At 32.0% G+C, this 21,075-nt stretch overlaps 1 protein-coding gene across 1 annotated transcript in view; it reads left to right on the plus strand.

The window, feature by feature from the left end:
* LOC129218806 (sec1 family domain-containing protein 1-like) overlaps positions 1-21,075 on the plus strand; it is a 56,293-nt gene that overhangs the window by 21,017 nt on the left and 14,201 nt on the right. Inside the window, exons 2-6 of the mRNA XM_054853130.1 lie at positions 6,933-7,020; positions 12,967-13,056; positions 15,206-15,261; positions 16,695-16,777; positions 16,872-16,971. Of these exons, the coding sequence (XP_054709105.1) occupies positions 6,933-7,020; positions 12,967-13,056; positions 15,206-15,261; positions 16,695-16,777; positions 16,872-16,971 (417 nt within the window). The remainder of the gene's footprint in view (positions 1-6,932; positions 7,021-12,966; positions 13,057-15,205; positions 15,262-16,694; positions 16,778-16,871; positions 16,972-21,075) is intronic.

Genomic DNA, 21,075 nt, shown 5'->3' on the forward strand with positions numbered 1-21,075 from the left:
AATATCTATTTTCAAAAAGATATTGTCATCCAAAGTGGCTATCAAAACCGCTCGAGTGAAAATTAGCTTACTTTCAAAGCGCTGTAGCTCAAGTTTGTCACCTCGTATCTTCTTTTCATTAATAGCATTAGAAAGAACATATTTTTTCTTTCAAAATAAGTTTTTTCTTCGATGATGTTCTTTCGAATAAGGATAAAAAAAATAAGTTTTTCGGTCGAAAGTTTTAACTGTTATAACGAATTGACATGTTTAAGCTCACGGAAATTTTATCACACTGGAAACCTGAAATTTTAGGAGCTCAAAGTACTTTTGGTTATCAATATGTTCTAGTATTGTTTTTTAATTTGAATTCATTAACTTTTGTGTAGCACACAGGGACACAGAGAGCTAAGGTGGGCCCCTTGTCAGTTATGTCGCCAGGCCCCTCCCACCTCCCAAAATAAGAAAAAAAAACGAAAAAAGGGGGGGGAGAGAAAAACAAAAACAAAGCTGCTTACTAGAAAACAATTAACTCTATTTTAAGTGCCACAGAGTAAATTTTTCTAAATCTTTACGTCTTCTCTTATTCAGAGTTTTTTCCCCTCTTTTTCTTTCTTCCTTTATTTTTTCTTTCTTTCGTTTTTTTGTGTCAGTGTCGCTGGGCCTCCCCAAGGCCTGGGCCCCTAGTTTCTGGCTAGGCTGACCCAGTGTTTCTTTCAGATCTTTTGCTCCAAGGGGGCATTTTGAAAGTTTGGGGGGACATGGGTGTATTTAAGGGGGCAGGTCACTTTAAGAATTCGGAGGGTTCAAGGGCATATTTAAGGAGTGTGACACATAACCCCCCCCTCCCCTCCAAGAAATTAAATCAAAATTATTATCAACTCTGAATAATTTTCTAATTTCAATTTGTGCAGTTACCAACATGTTTGGCTTGCCCGCCCCTCCTCAAATAAATCCCTGTATGTGTCCACGAACAGGATGATATGAGTTTTAAAAACACTCCTGGTTCATTATATCGTTCCCACAAAAATGTAACAGATCAAAAGACTGACAGTACTGCAATATCATGAAAAACAAAAAATTTTATTAGAAAATAAAAAAAAAGTAGTGAAAACATTTCTTAATCATTAAAATATGCACAAAATCACTCTAAGCGAGAAAAATACTATCATGTTTCATATTGACAGTCCTCCGTCACACTGCAAATGCATAAGAAACTTAAGTTTATGAAACACGTAACGAAGCCTGAACATTGTGTAATAAAAATTATTTAAAATGAAGCACATTTACAGAAACAAATATTCGTTGAATTTGCTCCATCTTAGAGATGCAAACAATCGGGGGGGAAACGGAAAATTTCCGAAAAAAACGGAAAAAAAAAAACGTTTTTTCCCGAAGAAATAAATTTCCACTTCGGAAAAATTGAAAAAAAAAAAGAATTTTTTCAACTTTTCAGGGTTTTAGTTGAAATTTTCAGCAAAAAGTGATTAGAAATTTCTCACACTTAAATTCTGATGCAATTTCCTCCCCCCTCCCGTTTTATGTTAAAATACTGTCTAACATTAATGCAAGTTGTTGTATGACAATATAATTTGCATATAGATCAAAAAATGTTTAATACTTTTTACAAAAAAGCTTAAACCAATAACCTTAATGAAGAATTTATTTTCCTTCTTCATAAAACAAACAAGCATAATTTTAATCACAAAGCTATGTTTCTGCTGACTGTGAACCAAATGTACAAAGTGCGGCAAAAAAAAACACGGGCAAGCAATTTTCCAAGAAACTTTATTAAAAATAAATAAACTAACAAAACACAAAAAATAATAATATGAGAAGACCTTTAGCAATCATTAAATTTAATTGGTTTCAAACTAGCAACCTTTTGCAGTAATACAGAGATGCAACTGCTTATTGAAATTTTCATTCAAGGGCAGCAAATCCTTTTATCAATCCTGTTCCCTATAAAGCAATTGGTTTAGAGAATTCAATTTTATGATGGGATTGAGGAGGAGCGAGTAGATCGTCCACTTAAAAAAAGATATCTTGTCAAAAACGCTTTGAACCACTCTTGTCTTTTTGGCCATATGAATCGTTTAAAGGAAAATATCCAGTCTACAATGCTGAAGTGCTCTTAGGCCCACAGAAATACAATAACTTCTAAAATGTCCTCTGGTTCACTTTTTGATTCATTCTACGGGCCTCATCCACAAAGAAATAGGGATTTTTTATCGCTTGTCCTGATTCCATCTCAGACCAAGCCTGACTTTAGATTTTGGCAATATCTAACACTTTCTAAGGTGCTTGGAGTGTCTACCAAGGGCGCCCATATGCAAAATTTTAAGGGGTGGGGGGACTCTAATATTTTCCCCATGGTTTAGCAGGATATTTTTCCCATGGAAACCGACTTTAGTACAGATTAGAGCTAATAAAATTTAACATTTTTGACAACTAATTCATTAATGGCTGCAGAAAAATTGTTTTTACATTTTTACAAAGAAAAAAGTATTAAAAGGAAGAGGAAGTTCTCATTTACAAAAGGAGGGGGCTTGAGCCCCCACTTCCTCCCCTATATGGGAGCCTATGGTGTCTGCAGACCAAATCCTATGGTTCTGGGGGATATGAACCGGTTGAACGGTAAATCTTGAAAAGTATCGGTTGAAAGGTATCTCTTAAAGCGTGGACTTGCGGGCCCATCTCAAACGTTTCTGGCATCTTTAGAGTCATACAAATGCCTGAATTTTTGGAACTTGCAAAACTTCTGTTTGAGCTGTTTTTCCCCTTAGTCGCACTTATCGGTCACAAATTCCCACAAACGACTGCTCTTGTGGAAACCCGAGGATATCATTGAACTCACTTTTGGATGACCTAACGAAAAACTGAAATGTTCACTGTTTATTTTTGTACACTTTCCAGACATCGACTATTATTTCCAAGCCACTTGAAACGACATGCTGTTTCAAATACTGTTTGTCGAGGCACAACAAGCAAACGAACTGTCGTTCTACTTGGTTGAACAACTTAAAATAGCAGTTATTTCGCTTAAAATTGAAAGAAAACCTAAAAACAATACATGAATTAGGTAATATATTGTAAATTATTTCCTAATAAAGTGAGAAACAAAAATAAATTGGGTACTCATTAAAATGAAATTACCTGTCTTCCATTCAATAATACAATTTTTGTCCAATATTTTTTTTACCGCACCCTGTATACTGCTGTAATAAGCAAAAAAGGAGACTTTGCAGTTGGGCTCAAGTTGAGATATTGTATTTTAAAGTGTGGCTCTTCCATACATTTGATTCAGATGTCTTCTTTTTTTTTTTTTTTTTTTTTTTTTTTTTTTTTTTTTTTAAGGATTTTTCAAAACAATAGCTCTTGATCAAATGACCCTAAAACATTTTACTTATTAAGTAAAATGCCAAACAGAGAACAACTTGGTTATGATAACTCAAATTTGTTCAAAAGGGCCCCTATGACTACTTGAATAAACTTAACCATATGAATAAACTTAAACTCCAGTTTAATTTTGGTTCAGCTTAAGAAAAAACAATTTAGTTTTGATTTGGACTTAGACTGGATTGGAAAAAATCAAAACAAAACTCAATAGCTTTCATTTTCAGACAGTAACATATTATTTTTCTTCAAAAAAAAAAAAAAAAAAAAAAAACATCAATCATGTTTGAAAGTCGAAAATTTCAGAAGTTTCAAAGGCAATCTAAAATAGAAAATGTAATTGTTATGATTAGACACACATTGCCCAATATTATTGGTTGAGTGACGACTTGACTTATTTCTGGGTTTGACCATGAAAGCCCTCTACTCAGTTATAAAACAAAAAGGTTTTTTCTTCTAATTAATCTTACCTTTATATGTATTTCAGTCGAGCAGAAACAGATCTGTGGATAGCATATATTTTTTAATGCTTAACCCTTTATATGTTACTAGAAACACAGAGCTATTAAGAAACCCAAATTTTATTCATAAAGAAATCAAATTTTCCATTTTTTCCAATTTTTCCTGAAAAAAACCGGTAAAAAAACCGATTTTTTTCCACCACTTCAAAATTTCCGGAAATTTTACATCTCTACTTCATCTAAAGTCGAATTTTGTTTCATTAAATTGTCTTTCTTTTCCTAAATTTGAAAAAATGTGTCACAAAATAAAAATTGCAAATAGGGAAGAAAGATACCTCTCACTAAGTTTCACAGGAAAAAAAAAGACAAGGAAAACGATTAGAGTCCGGATTATGTGCACTAAAAATCATGAAGAAATGCATGCATATATATGCATTAAAAATGCTTGAAATATTCACTAAAAGCTAAAAAATATGCGCTAAAACAAAATAAATATTTGATCTTTTTTTTTTTTTTTTAACTTATGTGAAGAAAGAAGTGAAAAAAAATCTAGAGAAAAACACAGTACTTTCCATGTAAAAAATTTAAAAAAATACCATTTTTATGCATTTCTGTAAATTTATCGTCAAAAGGGGGCCAAAATCAGCGCTTACATACGCACATATGCCAACAACAGTTTTAATATGTGCAAAAATAAATAACTTATTAAATAAATAAATAACACTAAAGTTTAAAAAAATTAGGGTTTTTAAACATTGAACATAAGTTATTAATTGTCAAAGAAGCACGCATGAGAGATTTTCGAAAAGTTACTCTTACAAAAATTTTAAATGATAGCCTCAGAATAAAAAACCACTTTAGTTTTTAGCACCATAATTTAAAAAATTTTACCAAATAAGAGCTTCAGAGCCTTCTTCCAGTAAGAGCTTCAATGTTTTTCTATAATTGCATTTTTGAAACTGCAATGCGAACGCAGGGGGGGGGGAGGAATTGATTTCGACCTATAAAAAAATTTGACCGAGGACAGTCCTTGAGCTCCACCCTTTACCCTAACGTCGATAAATATAGCCTATAATCACATTTTTAAAGCTTCAATTTCTAGAAATTCCTTGGAGAGCCCTATACCTTTTGTCCCACTAGCATCAGCGAAGGAAGTCAAAAATTGCGTTTTTAAAGCTCAAATTTCAAAAATTTTCCGGGGGAGAGCCGGACCCCCCTTTCTATCAGATCTACATTTTTCTACTTGTTCCCTTCCCTTATAAAACTTTCTTCTGGTTGTGCCACTGAAATAGATCACTCATTCTTGGGATCATGGAAAACAACTTCAAAAGAAAAAAAACTCATTTCAAAAGTACTTAGAATTCCTTAAACTTTCTAATTAGTCCATGAAGTTATTCGCGAATAAAAACCAACGAACTTGGAAAAGGAAATCTGTACTTAAGGATTACAAAACATAAGCACAACTGTTTTGCATTGTTTTAGTTGGATAGCAGAATATGAATCAAATAAATATCCTTTGAAAGAAAAGTTTGCCCCCACTTCATGTGGCCAAGTTACACCTCTAGGGCAGCACACAAACACTGCCTGAAAGAAACACAGCTGACGTGGCCTCTCATTGGGCCTGGTAGCACGCATGCAAAGTCGCAAGAAAAACGCAGTTTAGAAACTTTTCCCTGAATTTTAGAATGTTATAAATTTTGAACAAAAATACTTCAAAAGCTCTAACTGTGTAATTCTATTGCACCATTAGAAAGAAGATACTTTTTCAAACAGAAACATTTTATTCTCTTGTATTATTTTAGCCACCCTGTGCGGCTGCGGAATTTGCAACCCCATGAGCACGGCCCTGTGTATCTTGCTTTAAAAGTTATTATTCATGTTTTTTTTCGGGGAAAAAATGTTAATTTTGAAAGATAACATTCTAAATTGAGAAACAAATAATTGACTTCACAAAATTCTAAGATCCACATAAGCTGTGCAGATTTCTGTCAGTTTACTGTATTGACAGTTATAAAAAATTAAGTAATTTTTTTTTTAATTCTCTTTAACTGCTGGCATTTGATTACTAGATTGAAAAAAATTTTAATAAAAGAAAATCTTTTTATAAAATTTGATTAAAGTTATGAATTAAGATTTTAACAATAGAGCTATGATAAATATTCTTTATAAAAGCAGTTATTAACAAAAAATAAAATGGGAAGGAATGAATATGCTACTTCCTCTCCCCCCCCCCCCTAAAAAAAAGCTTATTAGTACTTGCACAATTAATAAACTTTATTTCTTTAGTATGGTCAAAAAAAAGACAGGGTTGAATACATTTCACAGAGGCTTTATTTTTGCTGATATAATGCTGTTAAATATTGAGTCTTGAAGCATGGCCCCACTTGATTCTTATAGGCCATGACAATTACTGAACCTCATGGCAGCAAAGAGGGCGCTACAGGCAATCCCTGTTTCCATTCTTACCACCAAAATGTCAATTGATTGGCGGATACATAAGATGACCTCTCAGCACCTCTTGCCATTCAAAATGGGCGACATATGAAGTTTCATCTTTTGAGAATTTCAAGAGCAGATCATCTTAGATTACTAGTTGCATTGGTTTAACACAGAAAAGTCATAAATGGTCAAGGCCTGTAAGAATTAAGCGGGGCCATGCGTGAAGTCTTGACAATAAGGAACGAGTGAAAAACTTTCCAGAAGAATTAGACCATTTTTTTCTAAGTGCAAGAGCTTCTTATAACCAAATATATTTTATAATATGTGTACAGAGTGCAAGAATTTCCTATAGCAAAATATATTTTGTAATATATTTGCATATTTGTGTTTAAATTTTCATTTAGAAATGTAAACGCTTAAGAATTATTGCTTATTTTTTGCAAAAATATTTTAAAGTTTTGATGATCTTTTAATAACAAGACAGCCTAAATTGAAACAAAATATTTTTTTTAGTCCTAAAGTTTATTCTTCAACTGCATTCAATTCTCATTATTTTGTTTTTTAAATGTTTTTTATAAATATAATTTTGGTTTGTTTAGGAAGTTGTTTTTCCTATGCCATGTTACTGTCGCTTTTATTATTATTTCCTGTTTTCAGGTGTTTGATCAGTATCTGAACTTCATAACTCTTGAAGATGATATGTACATTTTAAGACACCAAGACTGTGGGTCTATAAACTATTTTGGTAAGATGGATATTTTGTCTCAATTTCGGTCAAATTGTTTACTAGTAGCCAGGGTGGCCGCCTTGATCAGTATAACTTCTTAGATTAGTACAACTCCAATAATCATTATCGCTTCGCAAATCATTTCACCTCACTCTTATGAAATCGTTTAAGCCTCAGCTGATCAAAAGTCAATTTCCCAGAGTCACTATATCAGACAATTGTTTTCGGGGAAAGTTTACTCTTATTTGAATCGACAAGCGTCAGAGAACCCTGGTTCAACTGTTTCATTTTCTGTTAATAAGGTGAATAGAATTACTTAAAAGCAAAAATAAATAACTAAATATTTGTAATAATGCTTTTTACTGTAACTTATTTCCAGAACAATTTCTCTTTTTAAATTATTTCTATATTCTCTTCAACATTTTTTTTAGAATTGAAAGTGTATTTATTTGGCAAACACTATTAATTGCTGCATTAGTCTACATTTTTCTGTGTCATGTAATTGTGTATTATCTTCCATTGCATTATTCAAGGCAATGCAATAAGAGGGCCTAGAGGGGCATTTATCTACATTTTTCTGTGTCATGTAATTGTGTATTATCTTCTATTGCATTATTCAAGGTAATGCAATAAAAGGGCCCCCCATTTGTTTTATCACCAGAGGCACCCAAACGTCTTAATCTGCCCTTGTACTGACTCTCAATGCACTGGGATGTAGGGGCCTCAAAAATACACTTTTTCCAATGTTTAGGTACAAAAATAGATATTCTTCACTAGCACACAGGGAAATTCATGCAACTAATCAATTAATCAAGCAAACAATAAATAGTATTTCACAAGCCAATTCATACACACAAACTATAGTTGACCCTTACTTGCATGGACCCTGGAGGTCTCAATCATGGCAATTTTTCACTTTCCATGACCATGTTTACCCAAAACCTGCCAGGCTGTGTTGAATGTCTACCACAAAATTTACAAAACAGTATAATTCATCTACTAAAGGAAATTCTAAACTCACAGGAATTACTTTAGTTAATGCTCAATGCACAGCAATAATCAAAAATAGAAACATCTCAATTTTTAGAAAATACTAAGTCAGGATTCTCTGTAGGAATCTTTATGGGTCACAAGAAATGTTTTGGGGGGAAAAGAAAATAGATGGTTTTAATCTTTATACATAAATGGCTACTTTTGTATGTATGTCCAGGGTAAGTTTCAAAACTACTGGACCGGTATTAACAATTTTTTCACCATAGATAGCTACATTATCAGGACGCAACATAGGCTGTAATTTATTTCCAAAAAAACTCAGTTTAAAAAAGTTATGATGGAAAACAGTAAATTTCTTGTAATTTCCCCATTAAATGAATAAATATAAAACCCATTGTTACAAAAATTTGTTGCCTTATAAGAGCAATATTAATATTGGTACTAAGTTACCGCCCTAAGCCAGGGCTAAGGCAGAAATACTTAAAATACACCACCAGCTCAGTTATTCTATCCGAGGACTGCAGTTTCGTGCTTTTTAGCACTCATCAGCCCGGAATAGGAATCACATGAGCTGGAGGCAAAAAACCTCTTAAGGGAGCCAAGAGAGCCAAATAAACTGGTAGCTAATGTAGAATTAGCACACCAGATGAGTTACCGCAGCAGTGGTGCGGTTCAACTCAAGGATTGATGGCAAAGCATGTTATTGGTAGTAAGTTACCGCCCTAAGCCAGGGCTAAGGCAGAAATGCTTAAAATACACCACCAGCTCAGTTATTCCATCCGAGGACTGCAGTTTCATGCTTTTTAGCACTCATCAGCCCGGAATAGGAATCACATGAGCTGAAAGCAAAAAACCTCATAAGGGAGCCAAGAGGGCCAAACAAACCTTGAGTTGAACCGCACCATTGTTGCGGTCACTCATCTGGTGTGCTAATTCTACATTAGCTACCAGTTTGTTTGGCTCTCTTGGCTCCCTTAAGAGGTTTTTCGTCTCCAGCTGATGTGATTCCTATTCCGGGCTGATGAATGCTAAAACGCACGAAACTGCAGTCCTTGGATGGAATAACTAAGTTGGTAGTGTATTTTAAGCAATATTAATAGTTATCATAATAAAAAATTTAAATCAAGGCTTCTCTGGAGCAACCATGAAATTTATTGCTTTCTTGGGATTTTTCCCCTCATCTATGCCAGTAATCGATAACAGAACGAAGTAAAAAGACAATTGATTTTGGCAACAGTTGGAAAATAGAAAGTGTTTATTGTCAAAAATTACACAGGCCTGCAAAATTCGGGTCATGAAAAAGTGGTTGTACTGTATTGAGTGACTTTTATTCTACTGGATGTGCTGATTTTAAGTATGACATTCATTTTTCTCAATCATAAAGATATTTTCACCAATTGGGCTTTAACATATAGGCAGAAAGACCTATCTTTTCCTATTCTGAGAGAAATAGTCTTTTCAAAATATGTGTAAGTTTATTACTTAGACTTACAAACGCGTTTATGCATCAAGCATACAATTGGAAATCAATTGCTAAATATATATACAGTGGCTCCCAAAAGTGTTCGTACACCTACGATTTTCAATGAAATAGGCCATTATCCATTGGTTAGAATTAATATTTCGGAATAGGTATTTTATTATAAGATCTATGATCTATATTTAACAAAACTACATGAAAATTTTTTATAAAACATTAAAACATAATTTTAAAAAAATCAAAAACCAAAAATTGCCGGAAATTTTATCTCACAAAAGTCTTCGTACACTTTGAAAAAATGTCAAAAAATTAGTAAATAATCTAACTTTTTACAAAGTTATTATTTAGTAGAACATCATGCAGTATCAACAAGAGCTTTTAAACGTCTGGGAATAGATTTCATTGTTTTTTCTTTCTTTTTTTGAGTAATTTCTGAGTAAGTGTTCAACCCCAATTTGAGTCTTACTGTTTCTAGCTCTATTTTCGTTTCAAAGCTGTATTTTCGTAATCTAGCCTCCAGATATCTCTAAATATGTTACATTAAGTTCAAATCTGGAGATTGAGGGGGTATTTCTAAGCTTAAGGACAATTCTTGAGGCACCAAACGCAAACGTGTGCTTCTTATCGTTATCTCGATAAAAAACAAAGTTGTTTCCGATTACCAAATTTTGGGCTAATAGTTTAAAATTGCTTTTTTAAATATTTAAATGAACAGCATGATTCATTATTTAATCAAAAAATTCCAAATTTCCAAGTCCTGATGCTGTAATGCACCCTCACACTAAAACACTTTTACCGTCCTGATTAACTGATCCAACTAAGTTCTTCAGATTAAATTCCTCATTTTTTCTTTTATTTACAATTATACAACAATTTAACCCAAAATGTTAAATTTATTTTTATCTATAAGTAAGACGTTGTTCCAAAACGTTTTGAGCTTATTTATCATTGATTTTGCGACGGAAAGCGTAAGCTTACTGTTATTCGCACGAACAAGAAAATTTCTGCAGGAAGAGGTCCCATTTATCCAGTTAATCAGAGAACTTGGCGAACAATTTTAGGTGAAAATTAAACGTAAAATGTTTCATTCAATTCTGCAGAAATTTTTTCAGCACTCAAATGTATATTTTTCATAATTTTTTTAACTGTAAACCTCCGATCACGCATTGTTAACTTTGCCAGTTGACCTTTTCTTACCGTATTTTCGATCCTATTCTTGTCTTTAAAGCATTTTATCAAGCACTTCACTATAGAATGGTATAAATTACCTAATTTAGAGACATTTCAAACCAATTTACCGCTACTGTGAGTAAACAATTCAATTTTCGAATGGTGTTTGTGGTGTTTTTCAAATATCAGTCATTTTAAAGTAATAAGCACAATATTAAGGAATAAATAAACAAAAAATTAAAGCCAAATGACTTTTAAGGGTCAACACAATGCAAAAATAATAAAAAAATGACAAATTTTAGTTTTAATCATGAATTTATTCGAAAAAATTTGAGTGTACGACGACTTTTGTGGCGTATTATTTCTCCGTCTCTTCATTTTTTGACAAATTTCAAAAATAAAATCTGGCAATATTTTGAAAAAAACTACTAAGTTTTATTCAGAATGGCATAAGAATGGCGTGAAAAAAAATTGGACTTCATATTCAAATTCAGTTTTGCGTTATTTTGGTTTTACTACAAAATTTCAAGGTGTACGAACACTTTTGGGAGCCACTGTATATTAATTTCATAGAAATAAGAACATAGTAATAATTAATCATAACAATTCAATTACAACGGAAGGCAATCTTTTCATTGGCACTGTTTTTGCAGCCAAAGACTACATAATAATGCTTCTCTGCTTTCATTCACCATGTAACCAAAATATTGCAATTAAAATAATCTTTAAAACTTTTGCTAAAATGTAAAATAATCTGCTAACTAAATTAGGCAAAGCTATAAACATCACTAAAACTTCCATTAGTTTGTCTTCATTCACAATTACAAACACTGGCCAGGTTTTGCTACTTATTTCGGAAGAAAATATTTAGCATTATTTTATGATCAACAAAAATATCTCAATATTTGATGACAATATCTCTTTGACAAAAATTAGTAACAGACAGTTTTACAAAGTAGGGAGGAGGGAACATTATCTAAGGTATCTTGAAACGATTACCTCAAATTTGGTAACATTTTAAATCACACCAAGAACCCACAATAATTGAAATTTCCCAAAACAACTAAAGCAAGTATGGTGGGATTACAAGCTGCTACGTTTTTTAAAACTGTTTGTGTTTCAATAGCCATATAGAAAAAGCTTTAGACTATGTTCAAAAAAAAAAAACTGATAAATCTTTATAAACAAGTAAAACTTCATGTTTTGGAAATTCTTAAAATTTTTTTGCATAAATGTCCTGCTTTCGTTTCTAACTGAATACTATTTCAGACTTAATACTTATTGCTATTTTACGTTTATGGGTGAATCACATCAAAGCGGCGTGTTTTGAGTTCTTTCAGTTAAAACAGAAAACGGATGAAAGTAGCGATTGTTTCTCACAATTATTACTGACCCAGGCAACGCCGGGTATTTTGCTAGTATCTATATAGATAGAACAAAGAATATATGTGTATGTATGTTCCCTATACATATCCAGTTTTTGTCGGATCTCAACCAAATTTGGCTGGGAGATACTTGGGCACCCGAGAAGGAACGTAGGGTTCGTTTTTGAACTCCAAAAGGAACCGAACTGTTCGAATTTTAATTTTAGGGCCCAAAAATGGCATTAAATGACTCTTTCTACCCGAAATAATTATCTGATTTCTTAGATTCAGGTCCCATTCGAAAGCCCGCGAAAACACCCATAGAGTTCAATCACTTCCTTCAAACTAAAAAAAAGACTGTAAAATCACCGGGAAAAAATTAAAAAGCACTACTAAGCCTAATGGAACAGAAATTTTAAATCGGGAAAGTTATCATTTGCGTTATCTCCTTTTTAATTAGTGTTCAGAAGGTTGCCATTTTTTTTTCTCGGCTGTGACTAAATAAAATTTTGTTTTTATATTGAGGTAAAAATTTCCCCTTTTGATTATTATTTGGTGATTTATCTTCTTTTTTTTTATTTGTAATTGTATTTATGGAGTGTTGTATTTAATTTTTTTGGGGGAACTTTTGATTTGCTTTTTTCTTTCTTTGAGAATGATTATTTTGACAGGAAATTTTGATGGTTTTTTTCCTCTCTCTCTAGTTAAAGCCTGATTGTTGAACATGCATCACTTGACAAAACTTTTGGCAAAGCTGGGCAATGCAGCTAGTCATTAGAATAAATTACCATAAAAATTTTAGCAAAATCAACAACCATGTGTATTTAATTATGTTGAGCATTACATGCTTCTATTTCTGCCCCATTTCCTCTCAACTCTTCAAAATTGACAAATATTTAAAATTTGTATAGCTTTTAACTTTTTTTTTTTTCTTTATTTTATTTATTTACTTTTCAGCTTTTAATAGAGGTGATGTCAAAGATTCTGAAATGGAAAAAATAATTGATAATGTTGTAGACAGTTTATTCTCAGTATTTGTGACACTTGGTAAGTAGAAAATACATTTTTTTCATTTGAAATATATATACAGTCGACTCTAGCTAACTCGAAATTGAAGGGAAGACATAAAAAATTCGAATTATCGAAAATGTTTCAAAAAATCATTTCATTTAATATAAGTACTATGTACCTCATTAAAAAATCGGTTAGAAAATGAGAACTTACCATATTTTATTTAAAATAACTGTCAAGAAGGTGTGACGGGTATTCTTTTTTCTTTCCATGTCAATTACATTTTCAGATAGGAAATAGCTTTGTGTCCATATCAGGTCTTGATTCAATGAACACCCGCTTGACATGCATGGCACTTTCTGCTTCTTTAAAGGTGATCGTTTTTGGATTGATAAGTTCTTCAATGTAATCGTCTTCCTCTTCTGTTCTCTCAACATGTTTTCACCAAGTGGAACACTCACTGGGTCCGACTCTGTGTTATCCATTTTATCAAGCATTTTTGAACTCCAATCTTCATTCTTTTCTGATCCCCTTGATTATCATCAGTTTTTAAGAATATTCTCTTTGTTTTTGAGAATGGTTGACAGTGTGCTGTTTGGAACACCAAACTTCTTCGCAATATCAATCTTTTTCTTTCCATCTTTTCAACCACATTAATCACCCCCCTTTTTTTTCTTTGCAATAAAAAGTGTAGTGCATTTTCGTTTTGTAGCCATAATTCGATGAAAAATAAGCCTTAGCTTTTTCCGAGCACTAATAAGCTAAGTAGGAAGACAAAGACTAGAACAAGAAAGGGTTGTGTTTTGAAAACTGGTCGGTTGAGATAACGTTTATTCTAGAAATTCGACCATTGTCCACTGTTAACAGGAAACAGCAGTTGAAAGACGTCTCCCCTATCACATACCTGTGGTAAACACAACTGTGAAAATCACAAACAAAAGAGAGAGCCCAAGGACCCGTTTTTTTCTCGAGTGTGTAAATGGGGAAGATAACAAAGTAAAAGGCATAGGAGTTTGAAAATAGAGTTTTGAGGGATTGGAATTTTTTTGAGTGAATGGGAAATAAAATGAGTTAACGAGAAAAAGAAAAAAATACTTTGAGTTAAAGAGATAAAATTTCATTAAAAAAGCATTAAAGGTGCAGAGAAATACTTTTTTTTTCGAGTTATCAAAAATTTCGAGTTATCGAGGTTTGAGTTTTTGAGAGTTGACTGTATGTATTTACACATGTGTGTTTGTGTGTGGTGTTTTGTTACCAAAAGTTAGAAATCTCTTAAAGTAGACTTTAGTTGGTGAGTATCAACATTTATATACCAGAGACATCAGTCAATGCCTGAATATTTGATTCTTACCCAATGAACTAGAATGCGTTATCTTTATTTGTTTGTGTTTTTAAATACAATTTTATTTATACCAATTTTCATACAAGCGATTTTTTTTGAAAATTTGTTTGGTTTAGTTGCAAATTTACCTCTTAGTTTGCATTTGCAAATAAAATTGTTTTAAAGTTTTGAATCTCTTGATCAGCTGTGGAGGCAACCTCCATCATTTGTACTTCACATTCATAGTCTTCATTGCTGTCATTGGAAACGGATATTAAATCTTATGTTGGAGGAATTTTTAATATGATGAAGCAATACATACTTCATCGACTTCTGAAAGATTTTGAATCCCTTGAAGACAGCTCTGTTTTTCTCTCCAGACCAGAAGCAAAGCAGTTCCTTCTCTAGCACCCCCGGAGTCATTGAGTCACTTGGCGGACTTTGGTTACAACATATTTGATGCACCTCAGTCGCCATAAACGAATCACAGAAGATCTTCGATCGACTGGCATTGCACTCAGGACCCTTCAGTTATGAGTCGGAAGCTTTAATGATCAGTCCACCATGACCTGTTAAAAAATGCATATGTAATGCATTCCGTACATATTTGATTGAATCATAGTCTTTCTTTTTCTTGAATTTCTGCTTTCTTTTCTTTAACGAGTTGTTGCGTTATCTGAATATTACAACTTAGATCTGAAATGTGTGCAGCAAAGTGTAATTTTTCAAGTTATTCAAGTTCATTACTTCAGCAGTAGCATATACTTTAGAAGCTGTTATTATATCTTTTTTACTTTGTTTTTCACAAACGAATTTCATTTTTGAATTTCTTTAATAAAAAAATTTAACTTTCTATTCATGTAGGTGTGGTTCCAATAATAAGAAGTCCTAGAGGAAATGCAGCTGAAGTGGTAGCTGAGGTAATTTCCCATTATTAAAATTACTAAGTAAAGGTTTTTTTTTTTTTTTTTTGTCTTTCTTGCTTCCATGCCTCATTTTTTAAAGGTTTATTGCTATGATGTAATAAGGACAGTTATATATGATTGATTCCTGTTTTGCCTTATTTTCTTTTAATTCATTTGTCCTTGAATGGAGTGAATATTTAATGTGTCCTTGAGTCACAATTTACATGCTTGGAGGCTCTTCGATCAGCTAGTCACAAGTCCAATGCCTTTTTGATTTGTCCCCACAGCCAGGGATGTTCACCCTCTCAGGGCAAGAACCCATGCCCCCCCCCCCTAAATATTGCAAAGAACCCCTCTCCCAAATGAGAAAAATACCCCCAAAAATCCCCCCCCCCCCTAAAAATTTCAATGACACAGTCTGCACCTCGAACCCCCCTAGATGGGCACGCTTGCTCACAGCCCATTTGTATAAGTACAGCACTTCTGTATTAATTGAAAACAATGTTTTTTGTTCGCTATAGTAAGGACTTTGAATATATCTGTGTATTTATCATTCTCACCCTCTTTCTAGATATGTTGCTCGTCATAGAAAATACAACAACACGAAATTTTGTGCTTAGTATGTATACTGTTCTACTCCGCATTATCCGGCATGCCGGAAAAAAGCGAGGTTGACCCGCATGTCGGAAAATTCAAATTTTCCGTCATGCCGGATAATTCGAGGCTTATTTTGCAGCGCAACAAAAGTAAATTTCCCCATTCAGTTCCAATCAGAAAGCAAACCACTGTAAGGAAAAAATAAATAAATCCCGAAAGTAACCTTCTTTCAAAAAACAAAACAAATGTGTATTGCATATAATTGTTTGTTATTTATGGTAGGCCATTATTAATGAATTTAATTATATGCCAATAAAGTAATCAATTCAGAAGCAATCATTGTTACTGCGATTTGTTCCTATTTTTTTTAAATAAATTATTTTAGGTTCCTTTTAGCGAGGCAAGTTTAATTTTTATTTATTGAATAGCTATGGTAAATTCTTGAGCACTGGTTTAGGGGCAGTAACTTATTGCTTAAATTTTTGCTTACTTAGTTTAAATTTATTTTTGTATAAAATTATTCGTTATTAAACAATTTTTTTTCTTGTTAAAATAACAAATGACATTGTTCGTAAATATTTTTACAAAATTAAACTGTTTATTACTCTACTAATAAGATATTCATAGAACTTGTATTCATTTTTAAGCTGAACATATATTTTTGTAGTATTAATGTTTTTTCCTAACCTCAATTTTTCCCGCGTGCCAGAAAGCACCAAGCAAGTGTTATTTAAAATCTGGTGACCCCCAAATTTTGCGTCATGCCGGATGATGCGGGATAATACGGTAGTAACTAAGTTCATAGCATGAAAGTTATACCAAATGCATATTCTAATATCTTCTATTTCCAGAAATTGGACAAAAAGATTCGAGAAAATCTCAGGGATACCAGAAACAGTCTTTTCACTACCGATGGAATGCCAACATCTTTCACGTACTTGATACTATTTGTTTATTGTTAAAAAAATTCATCAAAACTTCTTGTTCTGTAGTTAAAAAAATATTTTCTCTTAATTTTCTTATTGCAGGTTCCAAAGACCATTGTTGGTAGTTTTAGATAGAAATCAAGATATGGCTACACCATTGCATCACACTTGGACTTATCAGGCTCTCGCCCATGATGTGTTGGTAAGTATAATAAGAAATAAAAAATATTTAGTTGTCATTTAATAAAATCTAATTTCTACAAAGTAAGTACAAAAATTTGATCAAAGACTGAAATTCGTAATATTGACCATGATCTTGAAAATAGGGATTTTTTTTTCTAATGAGAAATATTTATTGCACATCTTTTAGCTTAACCATTGCAGTTGTTAAATTTGTGCTAAAGATAATGCAGTCTTAGAATTTACTGCTGTAGGTATATAGCAGTACTAATCCTTACTAATAATAAAGCTGAATGTCCAGATTTTTAGATGTCTGTGATGCGCATAGCACCTACACCGTTTGGCAGATTTTCATAAAATTTGGCACAAAATTAGTTTGTAGCATCATGGAAATGTGAACCTCAAAGTGATTTTTCAAAAATTTGATTTTATTCTTTTTCTAATCCAATTTTAAGAAAATTTTACTAAGCAAATTATCATAACATGAATGAGTAAACTACCAAATTATCATAACGTGGAACCGTACAGTGGGCGAGCAAATTAACATAGCAAACTAATAAGAAAATCATCATCAATCATTTGTAAATATACAGGCTAACCAAATGACCTTTTAATTTTCTACTGTGGGCAAAGCTGTGCTGATACTGCTAGTAGTAAATATTTATAGTTAATAATAGTAACTATTTTCATCAGCAGAATATTTTCTCTCAAATGCTGTTAAAACTTTAAAATTAACTACCAAGCTGAAGTATTAGCAAGAAACAAAACATGAAAAAAGTGTAATTTTTTCCTTTTCTAAATCTACAAATTGAAAGCAGTACTGCAAAATCTTCTCAGAACAGATGTGTTGTTTGTTTGTTTGGACCTTACTTGTTTGTTTGAACTTTTAAAAGGGTTTTCTGAAAATTTGCATATTGAATAAGGGGGAAAATGGGGAAGTTTAACAAGTAATATTCAATGAGGTTTTGACTACTTGTCACAACAAAAAAAATCACCCCCGTATATCTCAGAGCTGCAGTTGCAACATTAAGATTAAAACCTTGGATCTTCTATTAGGAAGCCTTTTAATTTTATTTAAATCCCACCAATCATTTCTTTACTTACTCCTGGTGAGAGTTTAACCGAGTATGGTCTCTAAAGCCTTTGCCAGTTTTTAGGGTTATAAAAAAAAAGTGCATAGACAAATTATCCCGTTGGGTATTTATCCAGGTGTTTTTGCTTTTTTAATGTAAGCCAAAAACTAACAATGGCTCATCCCATGTTCATTATTATACTAGTGTATTAAGCATTTCATGTTGGATTGTGTTGTGAATGAAATGTAATTTAGTCCAGAATATAATTTGCCTATTTGAAATGGAGCTGCTATTTTTTAATGGGTTTTTAGCAATAGGTTCTATGTTTTCACGATTTCTTGAAAAAATCTCCATAATTTATAGAACAACTGTCACTAGTTTAAAATGTTTTTATTAATGAGCTTCCTAGAAAGGAAAATTCAAGAATCTTTTAAAAATACATTTTGATTGGTTGAATTGAATACCACTATCCGTAAAGACATTAGTGAAACAAAGGCATAGTTTTTCAGCTTTCATAGTTTTGTATGATAGTTTCATTCAGATTAGAAGTGAAATGTATTTGCCTCTCTTTGTTATCCCTTGAAATAATGATAGTAGCATCACTAAGAGGGCTCTTTGGTATGTGAATATTGATATTCATCCGCAAATAACAATATTTACCTGATTTCGGGCTTTCATGGTTGCATATGGGTCATTCCATGCGAAATGAGCAAATCAGCTGTGGCTGACATGTCACAGATTTCAATGAAAATTTTTATTTAGGTAAACCATGCATATCAATGAGGAAATGCAAAGTATGAAAGTTTAAAAACTGTTTGTTGCTTTGTTATTGAAATTAGAAATTGATGCTTACGCTTAGCCTAAATTTTCAGAGTTCATTGCTGCCAGTTTGTGACTCAATAACTCCATAAGTTATAAACGTACACTTAAAAATAAATATTTCCGCATTCTATGAACAAATCTCTATTGGGAAAGAGCAAAGTAAAATTTATTCGGATCTTTTTTTGAATCTGAGATATTAACAAAGATTGAAATTTTGCCAATTTACTTCAGATTTCAAATCACTCTTCTAGCTCTTTTAATGAAAAAATAACAGTAAAAATGATTCAGATTGAAAAACTATCTATAACTAACTATCTGCTCTAATTTAGTAATTGTTTATGAATTTCTTGATAACGAAATCGTACTTTAAAAAATCTAAAATTTCCGAAAATTTCATTTTTTTCTCAATTTTAGATGTTTTTTTGAAGATGAGGGAATTCTCTAAATTTACTCAATTTTTTTTTACGTAACATAATGAAGTGTCTTTTAGATGCTACTAAATTTTAATGATTGGTATCAGCGTATTTTTGTTACTAGAGTAACTTGAACTAAGGAAAAATTTCATTAGTTACTTCTTTTTATTTTGTAAGTTTAGCAAAACTAACCATTTCTTTCGTGAAATACACCGCCAGCTCAGTCATTTCCTAGCTAATGGGAACTTTTTGCTTTACAGCTAATGGGCGGTAATTTACTGAATACATTTCTTTCGTGTTTCATTTTCTCAAAAGCATGTTTATGAAGTACATGCTGAAATGTATATTTTTTTTAATTGAAATAAATGTCAATTTTACTTGCTTTTATATCATTTAGTCGTTTACCAAGTTCTTTGAATTCTCGTTATTTCATATAAAGGTCAATCCATACAGGTTCCACCCAGTATAAACTTCTCATTCATGTCCAAATATTTCTAAGTTATCAAATTAAAATAATTATTTTGAAAATTACAATATGTTTTTTCAGTAAAATGTATTATATAGGGCACAATATACGTAATTTAAGAAGGTGCCATGAAGTTTTTACACTTTTTATTACTGTTTTAGTGTGTGAATTGACTAGCGAAATTGCTTACTTTCAAAGACCTGTATCTTTTTTAAAAACCAAATAAAAAAAAACAATATGTATAACTTGTATAGTACTTGAATGGAATATTCAATTGGCCAGGACATTTTTTTTTAAATTCAATCCTCTTTTGGTTTATAGGGGTCTAAAAATGTCAATTTTGTCATTTTTCCGAATTTTGAGGGGCTGTAATCTATAAAGGGTACACAAACACACAGCAACAATTACATACTCTATTTAGCATGGTTCCAGTGATTAGTTTTTGCCGTATTTCATCTTGTGTTTCCGTCCCCTACGTGAGTTATTCCCCTTTGAAATGAGTAAAATTTTTACATTTGGTCTTGACCTAACTCTGTCATCAAAAGTGATTTTCGTAGTCAAAAATGGGACTTTTAGACCTCCAAAAAGTCAAAGTTGAGAGAAAAAATAAAAGAGGTTTTAAACATCTTTCATATGCAGCTTTTAGGGATATGAATTTCAAAAAATTTAAAAATGGTCGAGCGCAACCATCCGTCGAACCTGTATGGATTGACCCATAAAACAGAAAGAAAATGCTATTTTTCTGAATTTTATTTTACGTTTGGAAATCAAAAACCAATTTCGAGTTTCTTCAAGCAAATAGTAGAAACACAGCTCTATATTCTTGAAAAATTTAAAAGTTGTCTGAATTTTCCCTCATTTGAATTTTTGTGTGTATGTGAAGGGGAAAATCATCATTTTACAAAATATCACTAAGTTTAAAACTGATTTTAAAGACAAATGAGTCAAAATACAACTTCAAAAGTAAGGTATTTCTTTTATGATACTTAGCACAGTATTGGGTATTAATTTCATCAAAGCTAATGCATTCCTTAAAGATTGAGATTAAAAAATAAAATGCTTAATTATGAGAAAATTGAAATATTTTCAGTTTTTGAGACTCGGTTAAAAGTTAGCTATAATAACTTTGAAAATGTTACTGATATCAGATTGATTACCCTACTCCATAGATTGCAAAAACATATAACTTTTATGTTTTCATTAAATAGTTAACAAGATACAAGCCATCAAAAGTGCAACATTTAGCATTTATGACAATGCTGTTCAATTTGACCAATTTTCAATCGCATGTAATTATTTAGATAAAAAATTTTAAGCAAAAATATTTTAGATATTTTTATACAGGCATAAAA

Source organism: Uloborus diversus, chromosome 1, assembly GCF_026930045.1.
Source record: "Uloborus diversus isolate 005 chromosome 1, Udiv.v.3.1, whole genome shotgun sequence".
Lineage (NCBI taxonomy): Eukaryota > Metazoa > Arthropoda > Arachnida > Araneae > Uloboridae > Uloborus > Uloborus diversus.